The 19,561-nt window shown below is 38.4% G+C and overlaps 1 protein-coding gene across 1 annotated transcript; it reads left to right on the forward strand.

Moving 5' to 3' along the window:
- The first annotated feature begins 621 nt into the window (after positions 1 to 621).
- Positions 622 to 17,896, forward strand: LOC117257779 (matrix remodeling-associated protein 8-like). The gene is made up of 10 exons (XM_033628099.2): positions 622 to 778; positions 8,809 to 8,835; positions 10,072 to 10,386; positions 10,482 to 10,583; positions 11,316 to 11,777; positions 14,316 to 14,474; positions 16,264 to 16,294; positions 16,385 to 16,464; positions 16,566 to 16,619; positions 16,745 to 17,896. The coding sequence occupies exons 1-10, from the start codon at positions 751 to 753 to the stop codon at positions 16,768 to 16,770; spliced, it is 1,284 nt and encodes a 427-aa protein (XP_033483990.1). The 5' UTR covers positions 622 to 750; the 3' UTR covers positions 16,771 to 17,896.
- Positions 17,897 to 19,561: the final 1,665 nt, after the last annotated feature.

A 19,561-nucleotide genomic window follows, 5' to 3' on the forward strand; every position in this document is an offset into this window, starting at 1 on the left:
AAGAGCACCAAAATCCCAGTGGACTGTGTGACCCTTTTAATAAAATTAGCTCGCACAATAAAACCTTTTTAGAAGAGGCCTCAAAGTCAAATGACTTCCTTTGAGGGATTTAATTCCAAAAGCAGCCTTTTAAGATCAAATAGAGAGGAAATGAGGAGGGATCTTTTTTTAATCCTTTCCTTATGTGGAAGCTTTCCAAGGACTGTTTTATCAACCATATACTGGTATCTTTACACGTGTAACTGAAGAGTTTGATGTATAGAAAGCATGTTCCTCAGTTGATGGGAATTGAGATGAGAGCACAAGCCTGATCTTTGTAACTACAGTAAGAAAATATATAACTTGATGGCATTGTTCTGTGTGCAGTATTAGTGTGTTATAAGACCTAATATTTTCAGATTGATAGAAAGTTATATGGTGTGGATTTTGCTTGTGTCTGTGGCTGGCTTTTTTGTTCACATTTAGTGCATTTTTAATTTTTTTAGTGTGTTGGTGAGTTTTCTACAAAGCCTTAACGCCTTCGTTGCACTACAACACCCGTTTTTCCTCCAGGACTGCAGCAGCAAAGTGTTGGGTTTCCTCTGCTGGTGGAGGCGGAGCGTGTGAAGCCTCCACTCTGCAGGAATACAACAAAATACAGCTGAGCCGCCGCTCGCTGCTCAACTTGAAGCCTTCTTGTGTTTTATCAATTGATGCGCACACCGACTCCTGGCAGGCTTTTTTACCTCCGCTGACAGCACTGTGAAAAAGATGCACCTCGACATGACTCTACTTCAGAGTAAGTTCTTCACTCATCTTTGCTTTTTAAAGGGGAAAAGTTACTTGGTGGAAACTTTCTTTGTTCCATAATTGGATCCAGGTTAGAAATTGCGCGTCGGGAACAAAAGCCGAAAGCCAGTCTGATCTCAGATCTGATCTGATGCACTGAAAAAATGTTATTTTAAAATAGATTTTCAATAGTTTTTCCTCAGAATACATCTGATATGTGAACTTTAACATTAACCCAATAACACTCTGCAACATTAATATTTTTTACTGGTGTTTGCTGCGGTATACATTTTTTTAAAACAACCCAACTTATTTTTCTTTTCTGTCTTTGTATGGCCTCTTATTTTTATTTATTTATTGTTACCAGTGATAATCTGCATTATGATCTTTTAAAAGTAGTTTTAGTTGCGGGATGTCGACTTTTTTTTACGACCCAGTTTTTTACGACTTGTTTTGCTCGTTTTCTGTGGCCTATTTATTTATTTATTTTTTGTCAGTGCTGTTTATTTTAGTCCACATAATGCATATGTTCTTATATTTATTGGCACATTTTTCATGTTCATCCATCCATTCTTACACTTAAGTGATGTTACTCACAATTACAGATTTATTTTCCTGTCTCCAGCCTTTATTTTGAAACATGCATGCTGAAAATAAAACCCATGGAGCCTCATGGACTTGAAACTTGAAAGTGAAACGGATCACTGCATGTACAGTAACGCAGCATGGCTTCGCCTCGGCCTGTTTGATAGTGTCTATGAGGGATTTTGTTTGTGGCTGAAGCTCAATGTGTTTCTAGTTAACTGCGGTCTGAGTCGAGGAGTCAGCACAATCCGGCAGCCACTCATTATATGTGTCAGTAATGAGTGTTTCACCACGAGTGGGCTGCTTTGAGTCCGGACGACGTGGAGGAGGGGGATTACCACTCCTGCATGTTTATGATGGGCTCTGTCTTAATTACCGGCCACATACAGCAGGGGCATGGAAAAGATTGGAATTGATGTTTTGAAGAAAATAAGATCATAAACATGAAGCTACTCATTCAAAGGAGAAAATGACAAGGTCACTGTGAGGTTATATGTTTGTGTTCTGGACAGCTCCACTCAATCCCTCCACTTTGTTTCTATAGTAAAAGGTGCCCACACACTGACATGATGCTCAGTATATTATTATCAAGTTGCTTTTGCCACAAAGACATCTAGACATAGGCCGACATAACGTGACCAAGATGTAGTGGTGGAAAGTAAATAAGTTAATTTACTCCACCAAGTAAAGTTTTGAGTCACACTGTAGCAGGCCAATGTCTCTTCTATTTTTACTGCAAGACAAAATACAAACAACTGAAAAAACAACACGAGAAAGACAAGATCAGTAAATATATTCAGTGAATTATTTTTCTGCTGCTTTATTTATTTATTTTTTTTTACCTCACTACATTTCAGCAGGAAATTGTAATTTTTTACTCCACTACATTTATTTTATAACTTTAGTTACTAGTTACTTTGTAGGTTCAGATTAGTAACACCAGATATTATCAACAAATCAAGTATGATGTATAATTATGGATAAAGACAGTGTAAGGTAGTTGCAAAGCCCCAGGGCACGTGCTATTATAACAGGCCTTAGTGCACGCTGTTGTGCACATATGGTCTCAACATGATCAGAGACTTGACACTGGATAACATCAACATACATATTACCCAGCAATTATCAGTGCATATCTGTTTATGACAAACTGCCAAAGAAAGCAAGAAATTATTAATTTATTTCAACATTTCTTTATTTTATTTTATTTTATCTTTATTTGTTTAAAAAAAAAACAAGACAAAGATAGGTTTGCCTTTTGCAGTTGCATATTTAGCAAATCACAATGTTTTTAATTTAATAAGACTTCTTATTTGAACACAGGCGTATTCCAAGTTGGCAATCCCTCATAAGGGCCCATACTCCACCCAACACATTGTTTGAGGGCCCACTCTCTCTAATCTCCCCCCACCTTACAGGCCCCACTGCAACCACACTGCCTGCACTGTCTATATTTACGCCCCTGGATAAAGACAAGACTTTACTGACCCCTTTGTTGACTCACAGTTCACAACAACCCAGCAGTACAAACGAGCTCCATCTTTACCGGCTGTATGGTTAAAATGATGTACACATTAATGCACCAATAATTATAATTCAATAAAATACATAAATCTGTATAATGAGTACTCTTACTTTTAGCACTTTTACTTAAGTGACATTTTAAATGCATGACTTGTAACAGAATATTTTTTACTCAGACCTGAGCTCTTCCACCACTGTTAAGAATATGCAGCATATTTGTTGTCCCAAATTTAGCTCTACCATCACATACATGAAGGTACATTCATACATTTATGGTAATATGCTCAGTGAAGTTATGCATAAACATCAAACATATAACATATAGAAAGATATACACATAAAAACATATTCAACAAGCTTTTACCCACAAGGAAAGGGTATATAATGGTGTTATAATATCTAAATATGATGGCCAACACAATTGAAGTGCCTACTATGTGGTAATATGGGTAACACCTTATTTGGATAGTCCCTCTACAGATAGTTCATAGAGAATCTGTAACATTTCAACAATTAGTCAGTGTTTATGTGCAGCGTACATGTGACAATTCACCACATAGTCTCAGAATAATTTAGTTGAACTTGATCTATTTATGCAGCACAGGTTGAGTGGATAGTTTAAGCTTATACTCCATAGATAATCAGTAAAATATTTATAAGGAAGCCAAACAGCTGAATGTTGAATCCTAACTGATAAGCAGATAAAGTGTTACAGATACTCTACAAAACCATTTGCAAGCAGACTGTCCAAATGAAATGTTACCGGTATTTACACAAAATCTTGAATGCAAGACTTTTACTTGAAACAGAGTATTTCTACACTTTGGTATTATTACTGTTATTTAAGTAGAAGATCTGATGACCTAAACATGCACAGGTGTGGTGCTGTTTAGCTCTATACCAGGAGTATCCAAATTTTTTTGACTGGGGGCCAGATTAGATCATGTGAAAATACCTCGGGGCCAGCTGCTTCTCACATCAAATGGTTACTAAAAGAAAATCATGAACAAACGAGACAAACACAACTGTTTCATCCTTCAGTGAAAATGTATTCAACTTTCCACCACTCACATTTGCACTTCTTTGCAGTGGTCATGTCTGCTGCCTATAGCAGGAAATATCTGCTGTTAGGTAACCACTCCATTTGCTTGTTTACCGTCTTTTAATGAAAAAAAAACATTAGTTCCACCTGTGATGCATGTCTACAAACTGTATAATAGTCCTGCCATTGTGAGGTGAAGGGAAAAAATGCCAAGTGATCTCACTCCACCAACTGAAAACTGTGTGGTGGGCCACATATAGTATATTTTCAAAGTCAAACCGAGGGCTGTTGAAACTTGGTCTGTGTGCCACGATTAGCCCCTGGACCAGACTTTGGACATGACTGCTCTATAATGTACATATATACATATACATATACATATACGATAATATACTCAGTGAAGTTATCCATAAACATCAAACGCATTTAAATCTTTAGAAAGTAATACACATAAAAACATATTCAACAAACTTCTAACTCACAAAGAAAAGGTTTATAATGATAAAGTATATAATCAGTGGTGTAAGGTGATTACCACGGGCCCTAGTGCACGCTGGTTACTAGTTATAAGGTGCGCACACACACCACTGGCACCTGTAGATAGAGAGTTAGAGCTTAGTAGAGCAACATCAGCATACATGTAACCCAGCAATTATCATTGCCTAGCTGTATATGAGAAAAATGTCAAAGAAAATAAGAAATTATTCATTTAATTGAAAAGTTTTTACATATATATTGTTTATTTATGGGTTTTCTAATTCATGTAGAATAAGCATATCATTTTGTAACAGACTATTTTACAGAAAGAAAAGAAAAAGAAAAGAAAATGTATGACGGAGATGGGTGTGCATTTTGAGGGCATATAGCCTGTAGCGAATGGCACCATTTTTAATGTAATGTGAGTTCTTCTTTGAGCACAGGTGTAGTTTTAAGGTGGCAATCTGAACCATTTCCACAGGCCCCAGTGCAACCACGCTGCCTGTACTGTCTGTATTTACACCCCTGTGTGTAATTATGATGATTAACACAATGGAAAGTACTTGTTTATACTAACTGTACTAATTTGCACATGCTATGCAAACAGACATGACTAAAAATACAAGAAAATCTTGGCTGCCATCTAATGTCCACCCGAGTGTCTCCACATGGGAGTCAACAGGCTCCTCTGGCGTCTGACTGTATCTTTGTACGTTTAGCTGACTCTGCAGCTGGACACATGTGTTTGATTTATTCTCAACCTGTGACGGGGCTGTGAGTAAACTTCACACACCCACAACAGCCATGAATCACATAAACTATGCTGAGTAAACTCATGCTTTATGTTTGACTAGAGACCTTTTTTGTTTTTACGTTTGGGCCGATATTGTGCTAAGTGATTCTCCGTGTGATTCCCGGGGTTACAAGTGACAACAGTGATTTGGCAGATCATTTGGTTAATGCCTGTAATTAAAGCCTGTGACTCAATAGCACATTGTTAAGTCTTTAGTGTTAAACCAGCCTTGTGAGTTATCAGCCTGCGTGTGTCTGGAGAAGAGATGAGAGAAAATTACAGGGGCTGGGACACTTTGTTTTACCTTCCACGGGAAAGTTTATAGCCTTCATTAGAAGTTTTCCAGCATGAGGTCTCCTCTCCGATGCCAGTGTGTGTGCTGAAATCATTTCGCTCAGCTTGAAGTATTATTATATACTGGTGTATACTTACCAAATTACTGTATGCTGTGCAGGATTCATATCACTGCATAAAAGCACAGTAGCAGTGCTCCGATGAAGTATTGTTTGGACATGATGAAATGAATACTCTCTTCATGTGTCTGTCTGTTGCTTGTGCTCACATGGGAAGTGAATCAACCACGTGCAGCCATGATGAGCAAAACACCTGGATGGAGAGGGCCCTTTTTGAGACTTGAAACCTGTACCAAACAGATTTTGTGCCTGCTTTTGGATGTCAATGATAAAAATACTCTCGAAAGATGAATGAAAATGAAAAAACTAGAAGATACACTTCTGCTTTATGACAGTGGAAGAAATATTCTTTAAGCCGAGACATCCCAGGTGAATAGGGTATAACTTTTAACTTTTAGATGTCACCATGAAACTTCCCCAGTTGACTACTTACATTAAGACAGTTATTTTTTGTATTATAAGTTTTCTGAATTTTTATGTTAAAATATGCAAATGAAGCACTATAAATAAAATAAAATGTGTGCTTTCTGCAAACATTTTCAGAGCAGAAATCTGAACTAAAATAAACACCTAAACTCTGTGAAGAAGGCAACAAGTCCTGGCCAGTCAGAGGCAAGATGTCCATATTGGTTGCTTTCTTTTCACCAGTCTGAAAGAAAACATGTTATTAAAGCAAAATAGCCTGAAATCTCAAAATTGACCAGTGTTTAAAAAAAACATTTTTTACCTGTGGAGTCTCCCCTATAACTTAAATGACAGTAGAAACTCTGCAGTGTAAAAATACTCCATTACAAGCTCGGAAATGTAGCAAAATATACTTTAAGTGTCAAAAGTAAAAGTGTTCATAATTTGCCTGTGAGTGTTATGAATGCCTCAGACATATTAATTTAATGAAATAATATATAATAGTATGTTTAAATAGCATTTAACTGTCGTAGTTGGTTGAGGTGGAGCTAATTTAACACCTTTAAAATACAGTTATGTAGATAAGTCTATGCCAGTGCATCATATTTATTGAACCAATTACATGTTTTGGAAGTAAAATCTTAATCTTTAAATAACTAAACCTATCAAACAAATGTGGTGAAGTAAAAAGTATAATATTCTCTGGATTGTAGTGGTGACATCAAGGAGAAATGCTGAAGTACCTCAAATTTGTACTTACAGTAAAACTTCAATTAGTATCCCAGGCTATTATTGACTTAAATCACTGAAATCAACAGGCCTACATTTGCGATAGGCCTTTAATTCCTTTCATACAAAACTGTTGCTCAGCAAAGATCAGGAAGTACAATCAAATTGTTTATATAAGCCAGTATGAATATTACTTGTATAAAAATTAGGCTTCAAATAACATATTAATTATGAATCTTTCATTTGATCTAGCTCCGTCAGACAGCACGTCAAAGACAGAGTTACAACAATCATTTCACAGCACCTGGCTTACCAACACATCCTGTTAAAACAATACTCTTTTGATTCTTTTGCTCGATGGACCTTTACGAACTAAAGGAACACGTATAACTTAGTAGGTAATCAAGGAAGGGACACATAGTCTGACTTTATGGCAGCTTCATAGGTAGAGAGTCGCCACCTCTTTTTTGGCCTCTCCTGTTTACCATGCCGGTAAATCTGATGGAATTACGGTCGTCTTTGGTGCTCATGGTTACATCTGTTGGTGTGATTGAAGCAGCCAACTAACATTAGCTCGAGTAGCCAACAGCCTGGTTTTATACATCCAAGAGCTTCTGTTAAAATTACCTGCTTGGCAACAACACCGCACGTTTAATTGAAACAGGCCGTTATTTGTTAAAATGTGTAGCGTCACCAGGCTGGTAAAAGGGACTAGGCGATTAATAGGCGCCAGGCTTTTAATTTAAGTTTTACAATAAGTGCTTCATAACATCCCACCACTGCTTTTAGAATATGTATATCATTGCACAGCAGATTTTTCAGTTTTAAGCAGTTTTAGCTTCTTTACACAAACTCCAGAGATGTTTTAGAATTGATTTACAGATATTTTTTGATTACTCTGGTCTACTTCATGACCTTCCCTCTTGCTATATTTTGACCTCTTTGTGTTGTACAAGCCCATGTGATGTTTAGATCCTCAGGCAGAAGTCTTTTAACTGTTCCAGAGGTGCGACATAAAGCCAGAGGAGACAGAATTTACAGTCGGGGCCTCAGTGATCTGCAACGACCTGCCTTGGGAAACCAGGTTTTCTGAGTCAGCTCCATCTTTTAATCTCCTCTTAAAACATACTTTAATCTGAGAGCTTATCCTTTTTTTGTTTCACTGCAATTGTCTTATTTATTTCTACTTATGTATCTGAATTTTTTTCTCTCCTTTGTTTTAAATTCTAATGAATTCATAATTTGTTCATTTTAATTTGCTGCCATTCATGAAGTATTTTGTAACTTGTGTTTTGAAAGTGCTCATTAATCATCACATTTTCAAATCTGCATTAAAAATAACCCATTCTCAATCATATATTTCATCATGTAGTGAATTTATCCACACATAACACCATGCCAAAGCCTCTGCACCTCCAGCCTCCGCAGTTCACAGTACCCATTAGCAATACAGTAAAAATACACAGGTGTGTGACAGGGTGACTGAAGTGAGCTGAATAGCAGCCTGGTTCTTCATCCCCTCAGGATCATGGCCTTGCAACAAGCCAGCGGCAGTCAGGATGAATAGAGGCTCTGTATGACTTGGCTACATGCATCTCTGCTGGACCTTCAGTAAACACACGATGAAATAGCACTGTGGGGGAAAATGCATTAGAATTAGCGAATGCGCTGTAGGAAAATTTCCTATCTCTTGAGTGAGAAAACGTAAACAGCAAAATATACTCACAGAAAATAGACTTTGACATCTGGTATATTTTTTCTGCTGTCGTACTCCTGTGTGGAACTTTTTAAGTCTTGCCTGTTACCGTGTCCTTGTTGCTTCACTTTTCCTCTGTTATTCCAAACAGTCCGCTCACTGAACCCACATCTGTTCCAACACTGGAATATTTCACTGCTGGGTCAATCGAGGTCAAACCCAAACTCTGGAGCCACTGCAGCGTTCTGCTGACTCTTACAAATATCTCTCAAGAGTTAATTTGTAAACAGGCTGATATCTGTGATCTAGAAGCAACTATTAATTAAGTGCCTCAGGAGGATTTAGCTCTAATCACGAATGTTTTTGTCTGTTTCAGTTCTTGCTGTGCTCCTCCTGCCAGGAGGTAAGACATTATTTGTTTCCCCATGCACTACTTTAAAGGAAAACTTCCCCCAAAAAAATCATGATTTGTTTATCAGTTACTCACCCTGGGTTAGGTTGAATTTGTGAAGACAACTTTTTTCTCGCATGCCTCTGGTGAACAAAGAATCCAAAAATTGAGAAAATTCTTGATGAACCGAAGGAAAAGGGAGCCACTGCAAAACTTTATCAAAACATCCATTTCCACAACTCTCACACAACTCGTGCAGTATAATCCAAGTCTCATTAATTCATATGTTCAGTACCTCTTAAACATGCGTTTTTGCTAAGGTTTAGCTGAATACTCGGATGAAACAAGTATCCAGTATCGAGTATCTTTCAAAATAAATGCAGTACATGTTGGTACAACACAGCAAATTGATGTTTTTTTTTTTCCTTCAACAACAAACACACATGGTTGGGTTTAGGCAACAAAAACATGTGGTTAGGTTTAGGAAAATAGAATAATGCTTTAGAATCTTATGGAATGTGAACACCACTATCTCGAGTGAAAGTCTGTGTTTTTTGGACCCATCTACCACCAGTCCCGCCCGACCCAGTTGGACTTTCACTGCCTTAATTTACATCCTTGCCCTGCAGTGTTTCCCCCTGACTCCACTGGGTGCCATCAAACTATAACGGCAACCGGCAGCGTATCATGCCGACATTAAAGGACGCCTTTTTTTGTTGGTTTCTGGTGCCACAAGTCACTGCCCAAGCACTGAATTTTACTTCCACATATGAGTAGCATGCATGGGCAGAGCAGGGTTCAAATGCACATGCTTGTCCTGGTGTGCTACTAATTTGTGTGTGTAACTGATGCGGAAGTAATTCCAAAAGTAAGGTTTTAGCAAAAATGCATGTGTTGGCGAAGTACTGAGCATACAACTGGATAAATGAGACTTGTATTATACTGCACAAGTTACGTGAGAGATTGTAAACAGAACATTTGATATAGTTTTGCTGTTGTTAAAGGCGGCCCCCATTTACTTCAATACATCAAGAATTTTTTCATAGTTTGGGTTAATCGTTCACTCTGGAGGCATGCGAGAAAAGCTACGTTTTCTTTACAAATTCAACACAACATGTGGTGAATAATTAATATACAAATTATCATTTTGTGGCTGAAGTATTCCTTTAATGTCCAGTAGCTCATGTTCGATGCTTCTCCTTCTGTCACTGATCTTCTAATCCCCTTGTGTTTACTTCTTTGTGTCAGCGTGGGGTCAAAGTGGCGGCAGCAGCAGCACTCTAGGCGTAGTGGTGGAGGCCAAGAACGTCACCCTCCCTGCAGGGTCTAAGGCCACTCTGCCCTGCCACAGCCCCCGTATGGTGTGGACCCAAGACAGACTGAAGGACCGTCAGAGGGTGGTGCACTGGGACTTGGTGCGCAGCAGCCCAGAGTATTCGGTGGAGCGAGTCCTGGACATGTCCCCCGGAGCGCGCCAGAGGGTCTACAACGGCTTCAACAAGGGTCGCATCTCTGTCCCAGACTCTGCTTTCAATGATGGCAACTTCTCCCTCATCATCAACAGTGAGACTTCTATATATTTTCCAGTAGCTGCATGAACGTTTCACTCTTGCATTTATGATTTCATCTCACGGTTGTTTGGATGCTTTTTTTTTCAGATGTGGTCTCAACCGACAAAGGAGTTTACACCTGTAATCTGCACCATCACTACTGCCAGATTCACCAGTCCATTCAAATCCAGCTCAATGTCACTAAGTCAGGTGAGGTGTGCTTATCATACAGCCTTGTTCAGGGGTCGGCAACCTTTTTGATACAAAGTGCTATTTTAAAATTTTCTTGTAAATTAGTGTGCCAATCTAATGCCATCCCTTGCTCCTCAAAATGTTCCATAAAAACTTTAGGTATGTCGTCACCTTTTGATGTTTGAGGCACTAGTCTTAAGCAGCAGAACTCCTTTTACTGTCCAATCACAGTATCATGCCATGAGTGGTTATATGTCATTGCAAATACCATGGCTTTTTTTAAAACCTCTGCGCTCTAATGTTTTCTGCCATTTCTTCGTTCAACAATTCAGGCTGACATGGGAATGTTTTTATTCTTGATTTTATTGTTTCCTTGTTTGGTGAGCCACTAAACAAACCTCTGAGCTACCGAAGAAAGCCTCCTTAATATTCCCTTTGAATGAGTTTCCACAATGCAATGAACGGCGCTAGCTTGCTTTTTTAGCAGGGTAAGGAGGCAGGTACTAGCCAATCAAAGACAAAGAAGGGTGGGTCTTCGCAGAATGCTTGTGGATGTCATAACAACAGCTGTGAAAGAGGTAATTTGACGTATGAATGAGAGGTTTCTTCAGCATTTCCAAAAAACTCCCTTGCACACTTACTGCTAGTGTGCCATTGCCAAGCTTGCTGACCCCTGGCCTAGTTATTCCATGAGTCATGATGCATGAAAGAGATTAAATATTAATGTATTTCAAACTCATATGTTTCTAGTTCGCAAAGAGAAACGTTATTGGGATGGAGAGAAGACCGTGTTTGTGGTCTTGTTGGGCAAGTCAGTGGTACTGCCTTGTGTGAACAGACGCCCCCTGTGGAGAGAGGGCCTCCAGGAGGACCAGCAGCAGGTAGCCCACTGGGACTTCCAGCCCCCTGGTGTGCGTCCTGATAAGGCTGACCGCCTGGTGGACCTCTACGCCTCCGGAGAGCGCCGGGATTATGGCCCACGCTTTGGCCAGAACAAGATGAGCGTGGCGGAAGATGCTTTCACTTTAGGGGATTTCTCACTGTCCATTTCTGACTTGAAGCCTGTTGACAAAGGCCTGTACTCCTGCCACCTGCATCACCACTACTGTGGTCTGCACGAGAGACGCATCTTCAGGCTCACTGTGGGACCTCCACTTCCGCCCGCCCCCACGACAGCACCCAGAGTTTTCCAGAATGATGCGCCAGAACCAAGTAAGTCACTCAGAATTAAAAACAACAAGAGACACATCACCAGAACTTTGTTTTTCCAGACAGTAGTAATGGTAAATGTTTTTCCCCATATGGTTTTTCGGCAGAACTGTGCATAGAGTGACAACGCAGCCCCTGGACTTTTTGTTATAATTATAGACATAGTTGGTCAGTTGAATCAGTTCCTCTCCTCCTCTGCCAAATCTCTCCTCGGTCCTCTCTGTTTTTGTGTTTGAGCTGAAGAAGGAGGGAGGAGGTAGAAGGAATGTTGAAGTGAGTTGAGTAAGAAAAAAGAGGGGTCGAAAGAGAGAAATCTGTTAGTTGTTGGCTGTAATTCAGCATTGCAAATGGAAGGTGTTTTTGGACTCAACTATTTGCAGCTCGAGCTTGAGTTGCTGCCTACAGTAAACAGCTTTAAATTGGCTGCAACGGAAGTGGTCTCATTTTCCGTGCTGACTCTTTTTTTCATTTTTACAGCTTTTTCATTTACAGCTGGAGACATTTTAACTGGGCTGAGCAGAGGAGTAGGCTCCAACAGCCAGTAATTTGGGGCGTGGAGAGTCCTATCTCGTGTTTTTTCCTCCATTTGACCCCATTTTCCAAAAGTCCCAACCACATGTCTGGACTGGTTACTCTGTATCTCCAGTTTTGTTTATACTTGATTGCTCCCAGTCTGCTCTGTTTATCTGCTGATGTGTATCGGCCTCTGGTTGAGGCTTATTTAGCAGCACTTAAAGGAAGTCTGAGACATGTGTTCAATATCTGGGCCAGCTGTGACATGAAAGAGCACAGTAAGGGGAGGGGACGCAGGTATGTGTTGGACTATAGTTCAGCCTCTCCTGTAAAGATGACAGCTCCATGTTAAAGAAATGCACATGTGGAGAGATGACATCCTGCCTGTGTCCTTTTTGTAAACCTCATCTAGGAATTCAATTCGTCTTTACGCACCACTGGACTTGTCTTTCAGATTAAACGTAAACTGTTTGTGCTCACGCAGGTGCTGGCAATCATTTGAAATTACAAATGTCACGAGAGCTTTTCATCTCAACACTGTAATTATTTGTGGCACATCGAACATTATTTCTTCATAATCATGACGGAGGTGTTATGCGAGCTGTCAGTAGTTCAGCTGAAATCTCTATCCTTCAAAATGAAGATGCTCTCCTTCAGTTCATTGACTTGCAAATGACGCATATCCCACAGGAACCAAAACACAGGGTAACCTCCGCGCAGCATATGTGAAATAGCGGTTAACACGTACACACTTGTCAGATCTGTCAAGAAAATGGAAATGGGCTACTGCTGGGACATGGCTGCAGCTCGGGTTGTGACAGTGGAGCTCTAGAGACAATGACCTTGGACGTGTCTTTGTAGTTTCATGCATATTAGCTACATTAAGCAATGACAGGTGATAATTGCCAACCACACTCCCACTTAGGAGGTGGATGATTAAGTCAGAATAAGATTTTTTTTTCATGATTGGCTGGTTCTGAAAGCGTGATTGGAGATGCTGCATTGCATGTCTTCTTCATTCCCACATTTAGGCCTTTTACTAGCATTCAACGTAGCTGCTTTAATGAGAGACCACAGAGTAACGCGATACTTGAGAGGAATTTTCAAGAGGAAAAGATTTCATGTCTTTCATGGTCCATTTTTTGTGTGATCTGGCTTCTGTGATCAGGCTGCATTTGAATTTAGGGAAATTTAGAAACTGAAAGACTGTACCAACAAGCTTTTATTTACCCTGCAACATGCATGACAGGGTTATTCTGCAGAAGTATCACAGTGTACCACAGTGTTTATAGTAGACAGTAGTTGTTATGGTGTTGCATCTCCAAGCCCAGATTTTTATGTGCTTGCTTTTAATACTTATCATCGACTATCTACAAAGTGTACACAAACAGACTGGGTCAGTGTGAGACTGGGTGCTGCCTGCAGTGTTGTCAGATGTGTGTTTAGACTGTCGAGAACACTGACGAGCTCTGCTGAAGGTGTCGCAGATTTATTTTCCCTGCATGCAGAAACTAGACTTCTGTGTTTGTGAGAAGATGTGAAAAAAAAAAGGCCTAAATGGAAAACTAATAGAGACATGCAGACAGACCACATATAACAGAATCTGTCTCTCTTTCCCTCACACTTCTCCTCCTCTTTTCTGGTCAGCCTGTGTTTTTCTGAGGAGAAGAAAAAAAATAACAGCTGCATGACATCAGGTCTGGAAGTCGTTACCGCCGAACAGACGTTTAACTCCTGCTCTCCCTCTCTGACTTTGGGAAACAAATGAAAACGAGGAAGCCTCAGGGGGAATAAGAATATTTAGTTATGTCGAAATACATTTAAATTTGATCTGTGTTTATTGCCAGTAAGTTAATACAATGTAACAGTCAAATATATTACAGTTAGAACATGACAATAAATCCTCTGCAGTACGTCCCATTGTTCTCTGATATATAACGTGGAGTATTTACTACATCTCTTATAAACTTTGTCAGGGTGTGAGAGAATTATTGGAAAGGTTTTATTTTATCCATGTTCTGTCTTTAGGGACTGATGAAGTGGAGGGGCCACGTGTGGTGAATGTCATTCTCCCTGAGCATCGAGGTTACTTCATGCAACATCTGGGCTACTTCCTGGCGACTTTATTACTGCTGGCATTCATCGTTGTCGCTGTCATTGTGCTGACTCGACGGCGCAAAAAGAGAGGTATTGTCTGAGTTGTTTAAAGGAGCAGTGTGGAAGATTTATGGGGATTTTAGTGGCATCTAGTGTTGAGGATTCCTAAATGCAACCAGCTGAAACTTCTCTCGTTGCCAAGCGTGAACTCCTGCTTTGTATTCCTTTAGTGTGGGAGCTAAATTATCCACAGAGGTCTCTCCCTCTGCATAAATAAATAAATAAATAAACAGACTAGGTGATTTAAACCCCTAAAAACACTGGATAAAGCAGTTACATGTTATATCAGTGATATTTCGATGCTGCTTGGCTAATCGGACATGGGCAGCTAGCCCAGCACCTGCTAATGTGTGCTTACCTTTTTTTATTTTATAACTTAAGATCCAGATGTTCAGGAGGTTTTTAATGGGAGCCAAAAATATTCGCAGAGGTCTCCTCCTCTCCAAAACAAATAGACCCAGTGATTTAAACAGATAAAAACATTGAATGAAGCAATTTCACATTAAAAAAATCTTTTTCTGACACTGCTTATTACAATCAGGCTTCTTGCTTAAACGATACAATGCGATTTGATACAATATATTAAATGCTAGATACGATACGATACAATACGATACAACATAATACAATACAATACGATGCGAGACGATATAATATGCTAGATACAATACGGTATGATACGATATAAGACGATGCAATGTGATATGCTGGCTGCAATACGATACGATACAATATGATACGATATAAGACGATGCAATATAATATATTAGATACAATACGATACGATATGATACAGTATTATATAATGTGCTAGATACGCTAGAATACAATGCGATACAATGCGATACAATACGATACGATATAAGACGATGCAATATAATATATTAGATACGATATGATATGATACAGTGTTATATAATGTGCTAGATATGCTAGAATACAATGCGATACAATGCGATACAATACGATACGATACGATATAAGACGATGCAATATGATATGCTGGCTGCGATACGATACGATACAATATGATACGATATAAGACAATGCAATATAATATGTTAGATACAATATGATACAATGATATGATATTATATAATGTGCTAGATACACAAGAATACAATGCGATACAATACGATACCATGCGATATAAGGCGATGCAATATGATATGCTGGTTGCAATATGATACGATACGATACAATATGATATGATATAAGACGATGCGATATAATATGTTAGATACAATACGATACGATATGATACAATATTATATAATGTGCTAGATATGCTAGAACACCATGCGATACCATGCGATACCATGCGATACAATACGATACGATGTGATATGATGTGCTAGATATGAGACAATATGATATACTTTATTGTCCCATAATTCCCCAGTAGGGAAATTAGTCTTGGACTCGGGAGCTTGTATTGCTTGCGAAATGTGAAAATACCAATGGCTGTATTTTGAGCCAGTGTTTGGTTTGTCCATTCTGGGCTACTGTAGAAACATGACGGTGCAATGTGGTGATCTCTGTGGACAAAATCCTGCAGTCTGTAAGGAAATTAAAACACATCGACTCTTATTTTCAGGTGATTATACACTAAAGAAAACATACCTATTATATGATCTTCCATTTCTGTTAATGTATCCCCCTAAATCCTCCACACTGGACGTTTAACCCATAAACTCTCACTTTGTTCTTGGCTTGTGTCCAGCAACAAACTATTTTATAATAATGAGAAGCATATTTATAGAGAACACATTTCATGCACACAGTGTGTTTGAGATTGTGTTAATTTTTTTTTTAACAGGGCTGGAGTATGACCTGCGTCGATCTGATCGGTAAGACTTATTGTGCAATAAATTACGTATCATTTTCCCTCTTAATTAAATCCAGCAGCTGTAAGCAGAACTATTCTTATTTCCGTGCAGAGGGAATGTGATGAGTGGAGGTGAAATGTCATTAGACTGCACAGAGATGAGGGCCTGCAACCAGGAACCTCTGAACTCAGGTACAGAAAGCCTCTTTCATACACATACAGTAAACACACACTTCCTACCTTAACAAAAAAAGATACGTTCTCATAACCTGTGTATTTACCACAATCCACAGACTACAAAAACAACCTACTGAAAGAGAGAGATATGGCCAAAGACTGCAATAGGGGTGAGCAAACACTGTTCAGAGTTTTATTTCAGTCAATAAACATCCAACAGTAACATCCGTACAGCCACAGATAAGAAGCATTACATTTTATTGATTTGATGTTCGTCTCTCACCTCCTTGTCCAGACTTTGATGGGAAGCTGTGGAAGTGAGTGCGATATTTCTGAGATGCTGCTGGCAGGTCCAGGGCAAACACCGGAAGAGTGAAAGGACCGCGGAGAGAAGAGAAGCCCAGGAGAGGACAGGAGGAATGCTCCCTCTGCTGTAACTCTAACACACTAAGCTTTTTCACTGAAAGCCACAAACATTTTTTCACGTTAGTTGTTTTTATACCCTGCCTCTTCACCAGCTGTTATAACAATATGGTTAAACATATATTTAATCCTTACTCGTTGCATTTGTTGTTTTATTTTAAATATATTAGGCATTTTTTTAATCATTTTTTATTTTATTTTTTACAAAAATGCATGCTGTTTATTAAAGTATGTTTTATGTGTACTTTGCATGCTTACAGAGCTGCAAGCTTACAGCTCTACTCCATTTTTAAATTTGATGATTTTCTTTTTTTTTTTTTGCACAAATTCTGCTGTAATTTGTAAAGGTGTTTCATCAGGTTTCAAAGGTGACGTTACTGTAGGTAGACAGTTTCAGACAGTGTTTGGAAACAAGTGCCACACATTTCTAGTTATAGATATATAAGATATATATGTGTGTGTGTGTATGTGTGTGTATAATAAGACATTTTAAACAGATTACAGTACTTCTTTTAAACAAAACTGTACTGTGGATTTTATGTTTTTTAAATTTTCAGACTGTCAGATCTAAATTCTTCCTCAATTAATATTTATTTCCAAATGGATTTATCTGTTCATTGATTATGTATCAAGTGAAAAATACTGAAATTTAAAGACCATGGACTAAAGGCTCAGTCTACCGAAACTCAGGTAAAAACAAATCTGTTGACCATTTATTTGGTTTTTAATGGGCTGTGCAGTACTTGTTTGCATCATGTATGTATGACGTACCCTGGTTTGTAGAACACTGAATTTTCATGACAGAATCTGCTGGTTAATGACACAGGTACAAATCTGTTATAAAATGTGCGGCTGTAGCTCCGTGAGGTTCACTGCAGGAAGAAGAGCGTCTATCTCGGTAATGCTAAATCAAAAGCTGTAATCCTAACCCCCTTTTCTCTCTTTGCCTCTTGCTCACGTGCACTCTCTCTGATGTTGGTCTCTTCTGAGAAAATATTTCTTTTATTAAAGATTCTCAACAGTGGCCACAGACTCATCACTCTTTGATCTCGTTGTTAGAGATTCACACACATTAACCCACATACTTGGGTGTTTGGGTATATATATAACGTTTCAGTAGCCTCTGAAATCTTGACTATGAGGAGTAGGAGAGAAGCAACATTTGAGGTAAGTAATTTAACATTGTTTTAAATTGCAGAAGCATTAACACTGTGTGCTCAGTCTGATAAATGTGTAGTTTATGACTCTGTAACCAGCTGTGCTGTACAAGGTTTCAATTTTCACTCCTGGGGCGATGAGTCACAGCCAGTGATAATCAAGCAGCTACAATCACATAATTAATGTCGAATTATTATTACTGCCATTTGTAATTATTGTTATAGACATATTTAATAGGCCTATTAACTTGAGAGAGAAGTCCATTAGCCCACACAGTCACTGATGCATTTTTATGCTTTTATCTCAAACCTTTGTGTTTTCTCCTGTACTTTTATTATTATTTTTTTTAATAGATTTTTGATTATTTCATAGGATTTTCATTTTTGGATATTCTCTTTTGTTTTTTTTGCTTGCTTGTTTGTTTGTTTGCTTGTTATTGTGGATAATCACAACTAGTTATCCTATCCAAGATAAGTCCTTACCATGGGGGGATGGAAGGAACATGTTTTTCCAAAATCCCATTTGTCCCCCCCCCCCCACACACACACACACAGACACAGTTGAAAAAAAAATGTGTGTGTATATATAATATAATATTATACTATAATATTTGTATTATTTTATTTTTATTTTAATAGGAAAATTAAGAAAACATATATATGAAAATAAAAATGTATAAAAAAAATAATATATGTATATATGTAAAATATATGTTTAAAATTACAAAATCATACTTGACATACTTCTTTGGCCAGCCATCAGATTCTTTCTGAGAATACGAACTTGGCTGTTCATTTCCCCTACACCAAATATAAATAAATTAATCAATTTAATTTAATTTAATTTTGTTTTGTTTTGTTTTGTTTTGTTTTATTTTATTTATTTATTTATTTATTTATTTTAAAGGCCACATATGTAGAGTGGCAGTATATTTAGCATATTAAATAGTATTCTGGTTGAATTAAACGTAATGAACTTAATAATTTATGGGATTTTGCCTTAACTACCGTATTCCTGAAACAGGATTCAGTTTTGTTTGTTTTTGTTTTTGTTTTGTTTTTCCTTCTATGGGAAGACCCCACAGGCCCAATTTTATTGTGTCCCCCCATTCCTCAAATCAAAGCTACGCCCTTGGGTCATCATATATTTCAAACTACATATATTTTTTTCATTTGAATATTTTTGTTTGGAATATATTTAATTGTATTAAATTAAATAAATATTGAGTTTAATTGCTACTGCTTCACACAGTAGCCTAATAGTCCATTTTTACACCAGAGTTGATGGTAATAATTAAAAACTAAATCAGTGTCCAGGTTTGATGAAGCCAGTGCACTTCCTCTTTGTTCCAGCCATGCCTGTACATCATCACCGTGTACAGTATGAGTGTGTTGTATAAGACAGGCGCACAGACCTGCGCACAGCCCAGACACACCACTAGATGACAGCACTGTCTCACCAATTAGCCTGTGAAAAATAGCAATATTCCCAACTCCATATCGCAAGGATGTGGACTGTCCCTTCCTGTTTT

Source organism: Epinephelus lanceolatus, chromosome 8, assembly GCF_041903045.1.
Source record: "Epinephelus lanceolatus isolate andai-2023 chromosome 8, ASM4190304v1, whole genome shotgun sequence".
NCBI lineage: Eukaryota > Metazoa > Chordata > Actinopteri > Perciformes > Serranidae > Epinephelus > Epinephelus lanceolatus.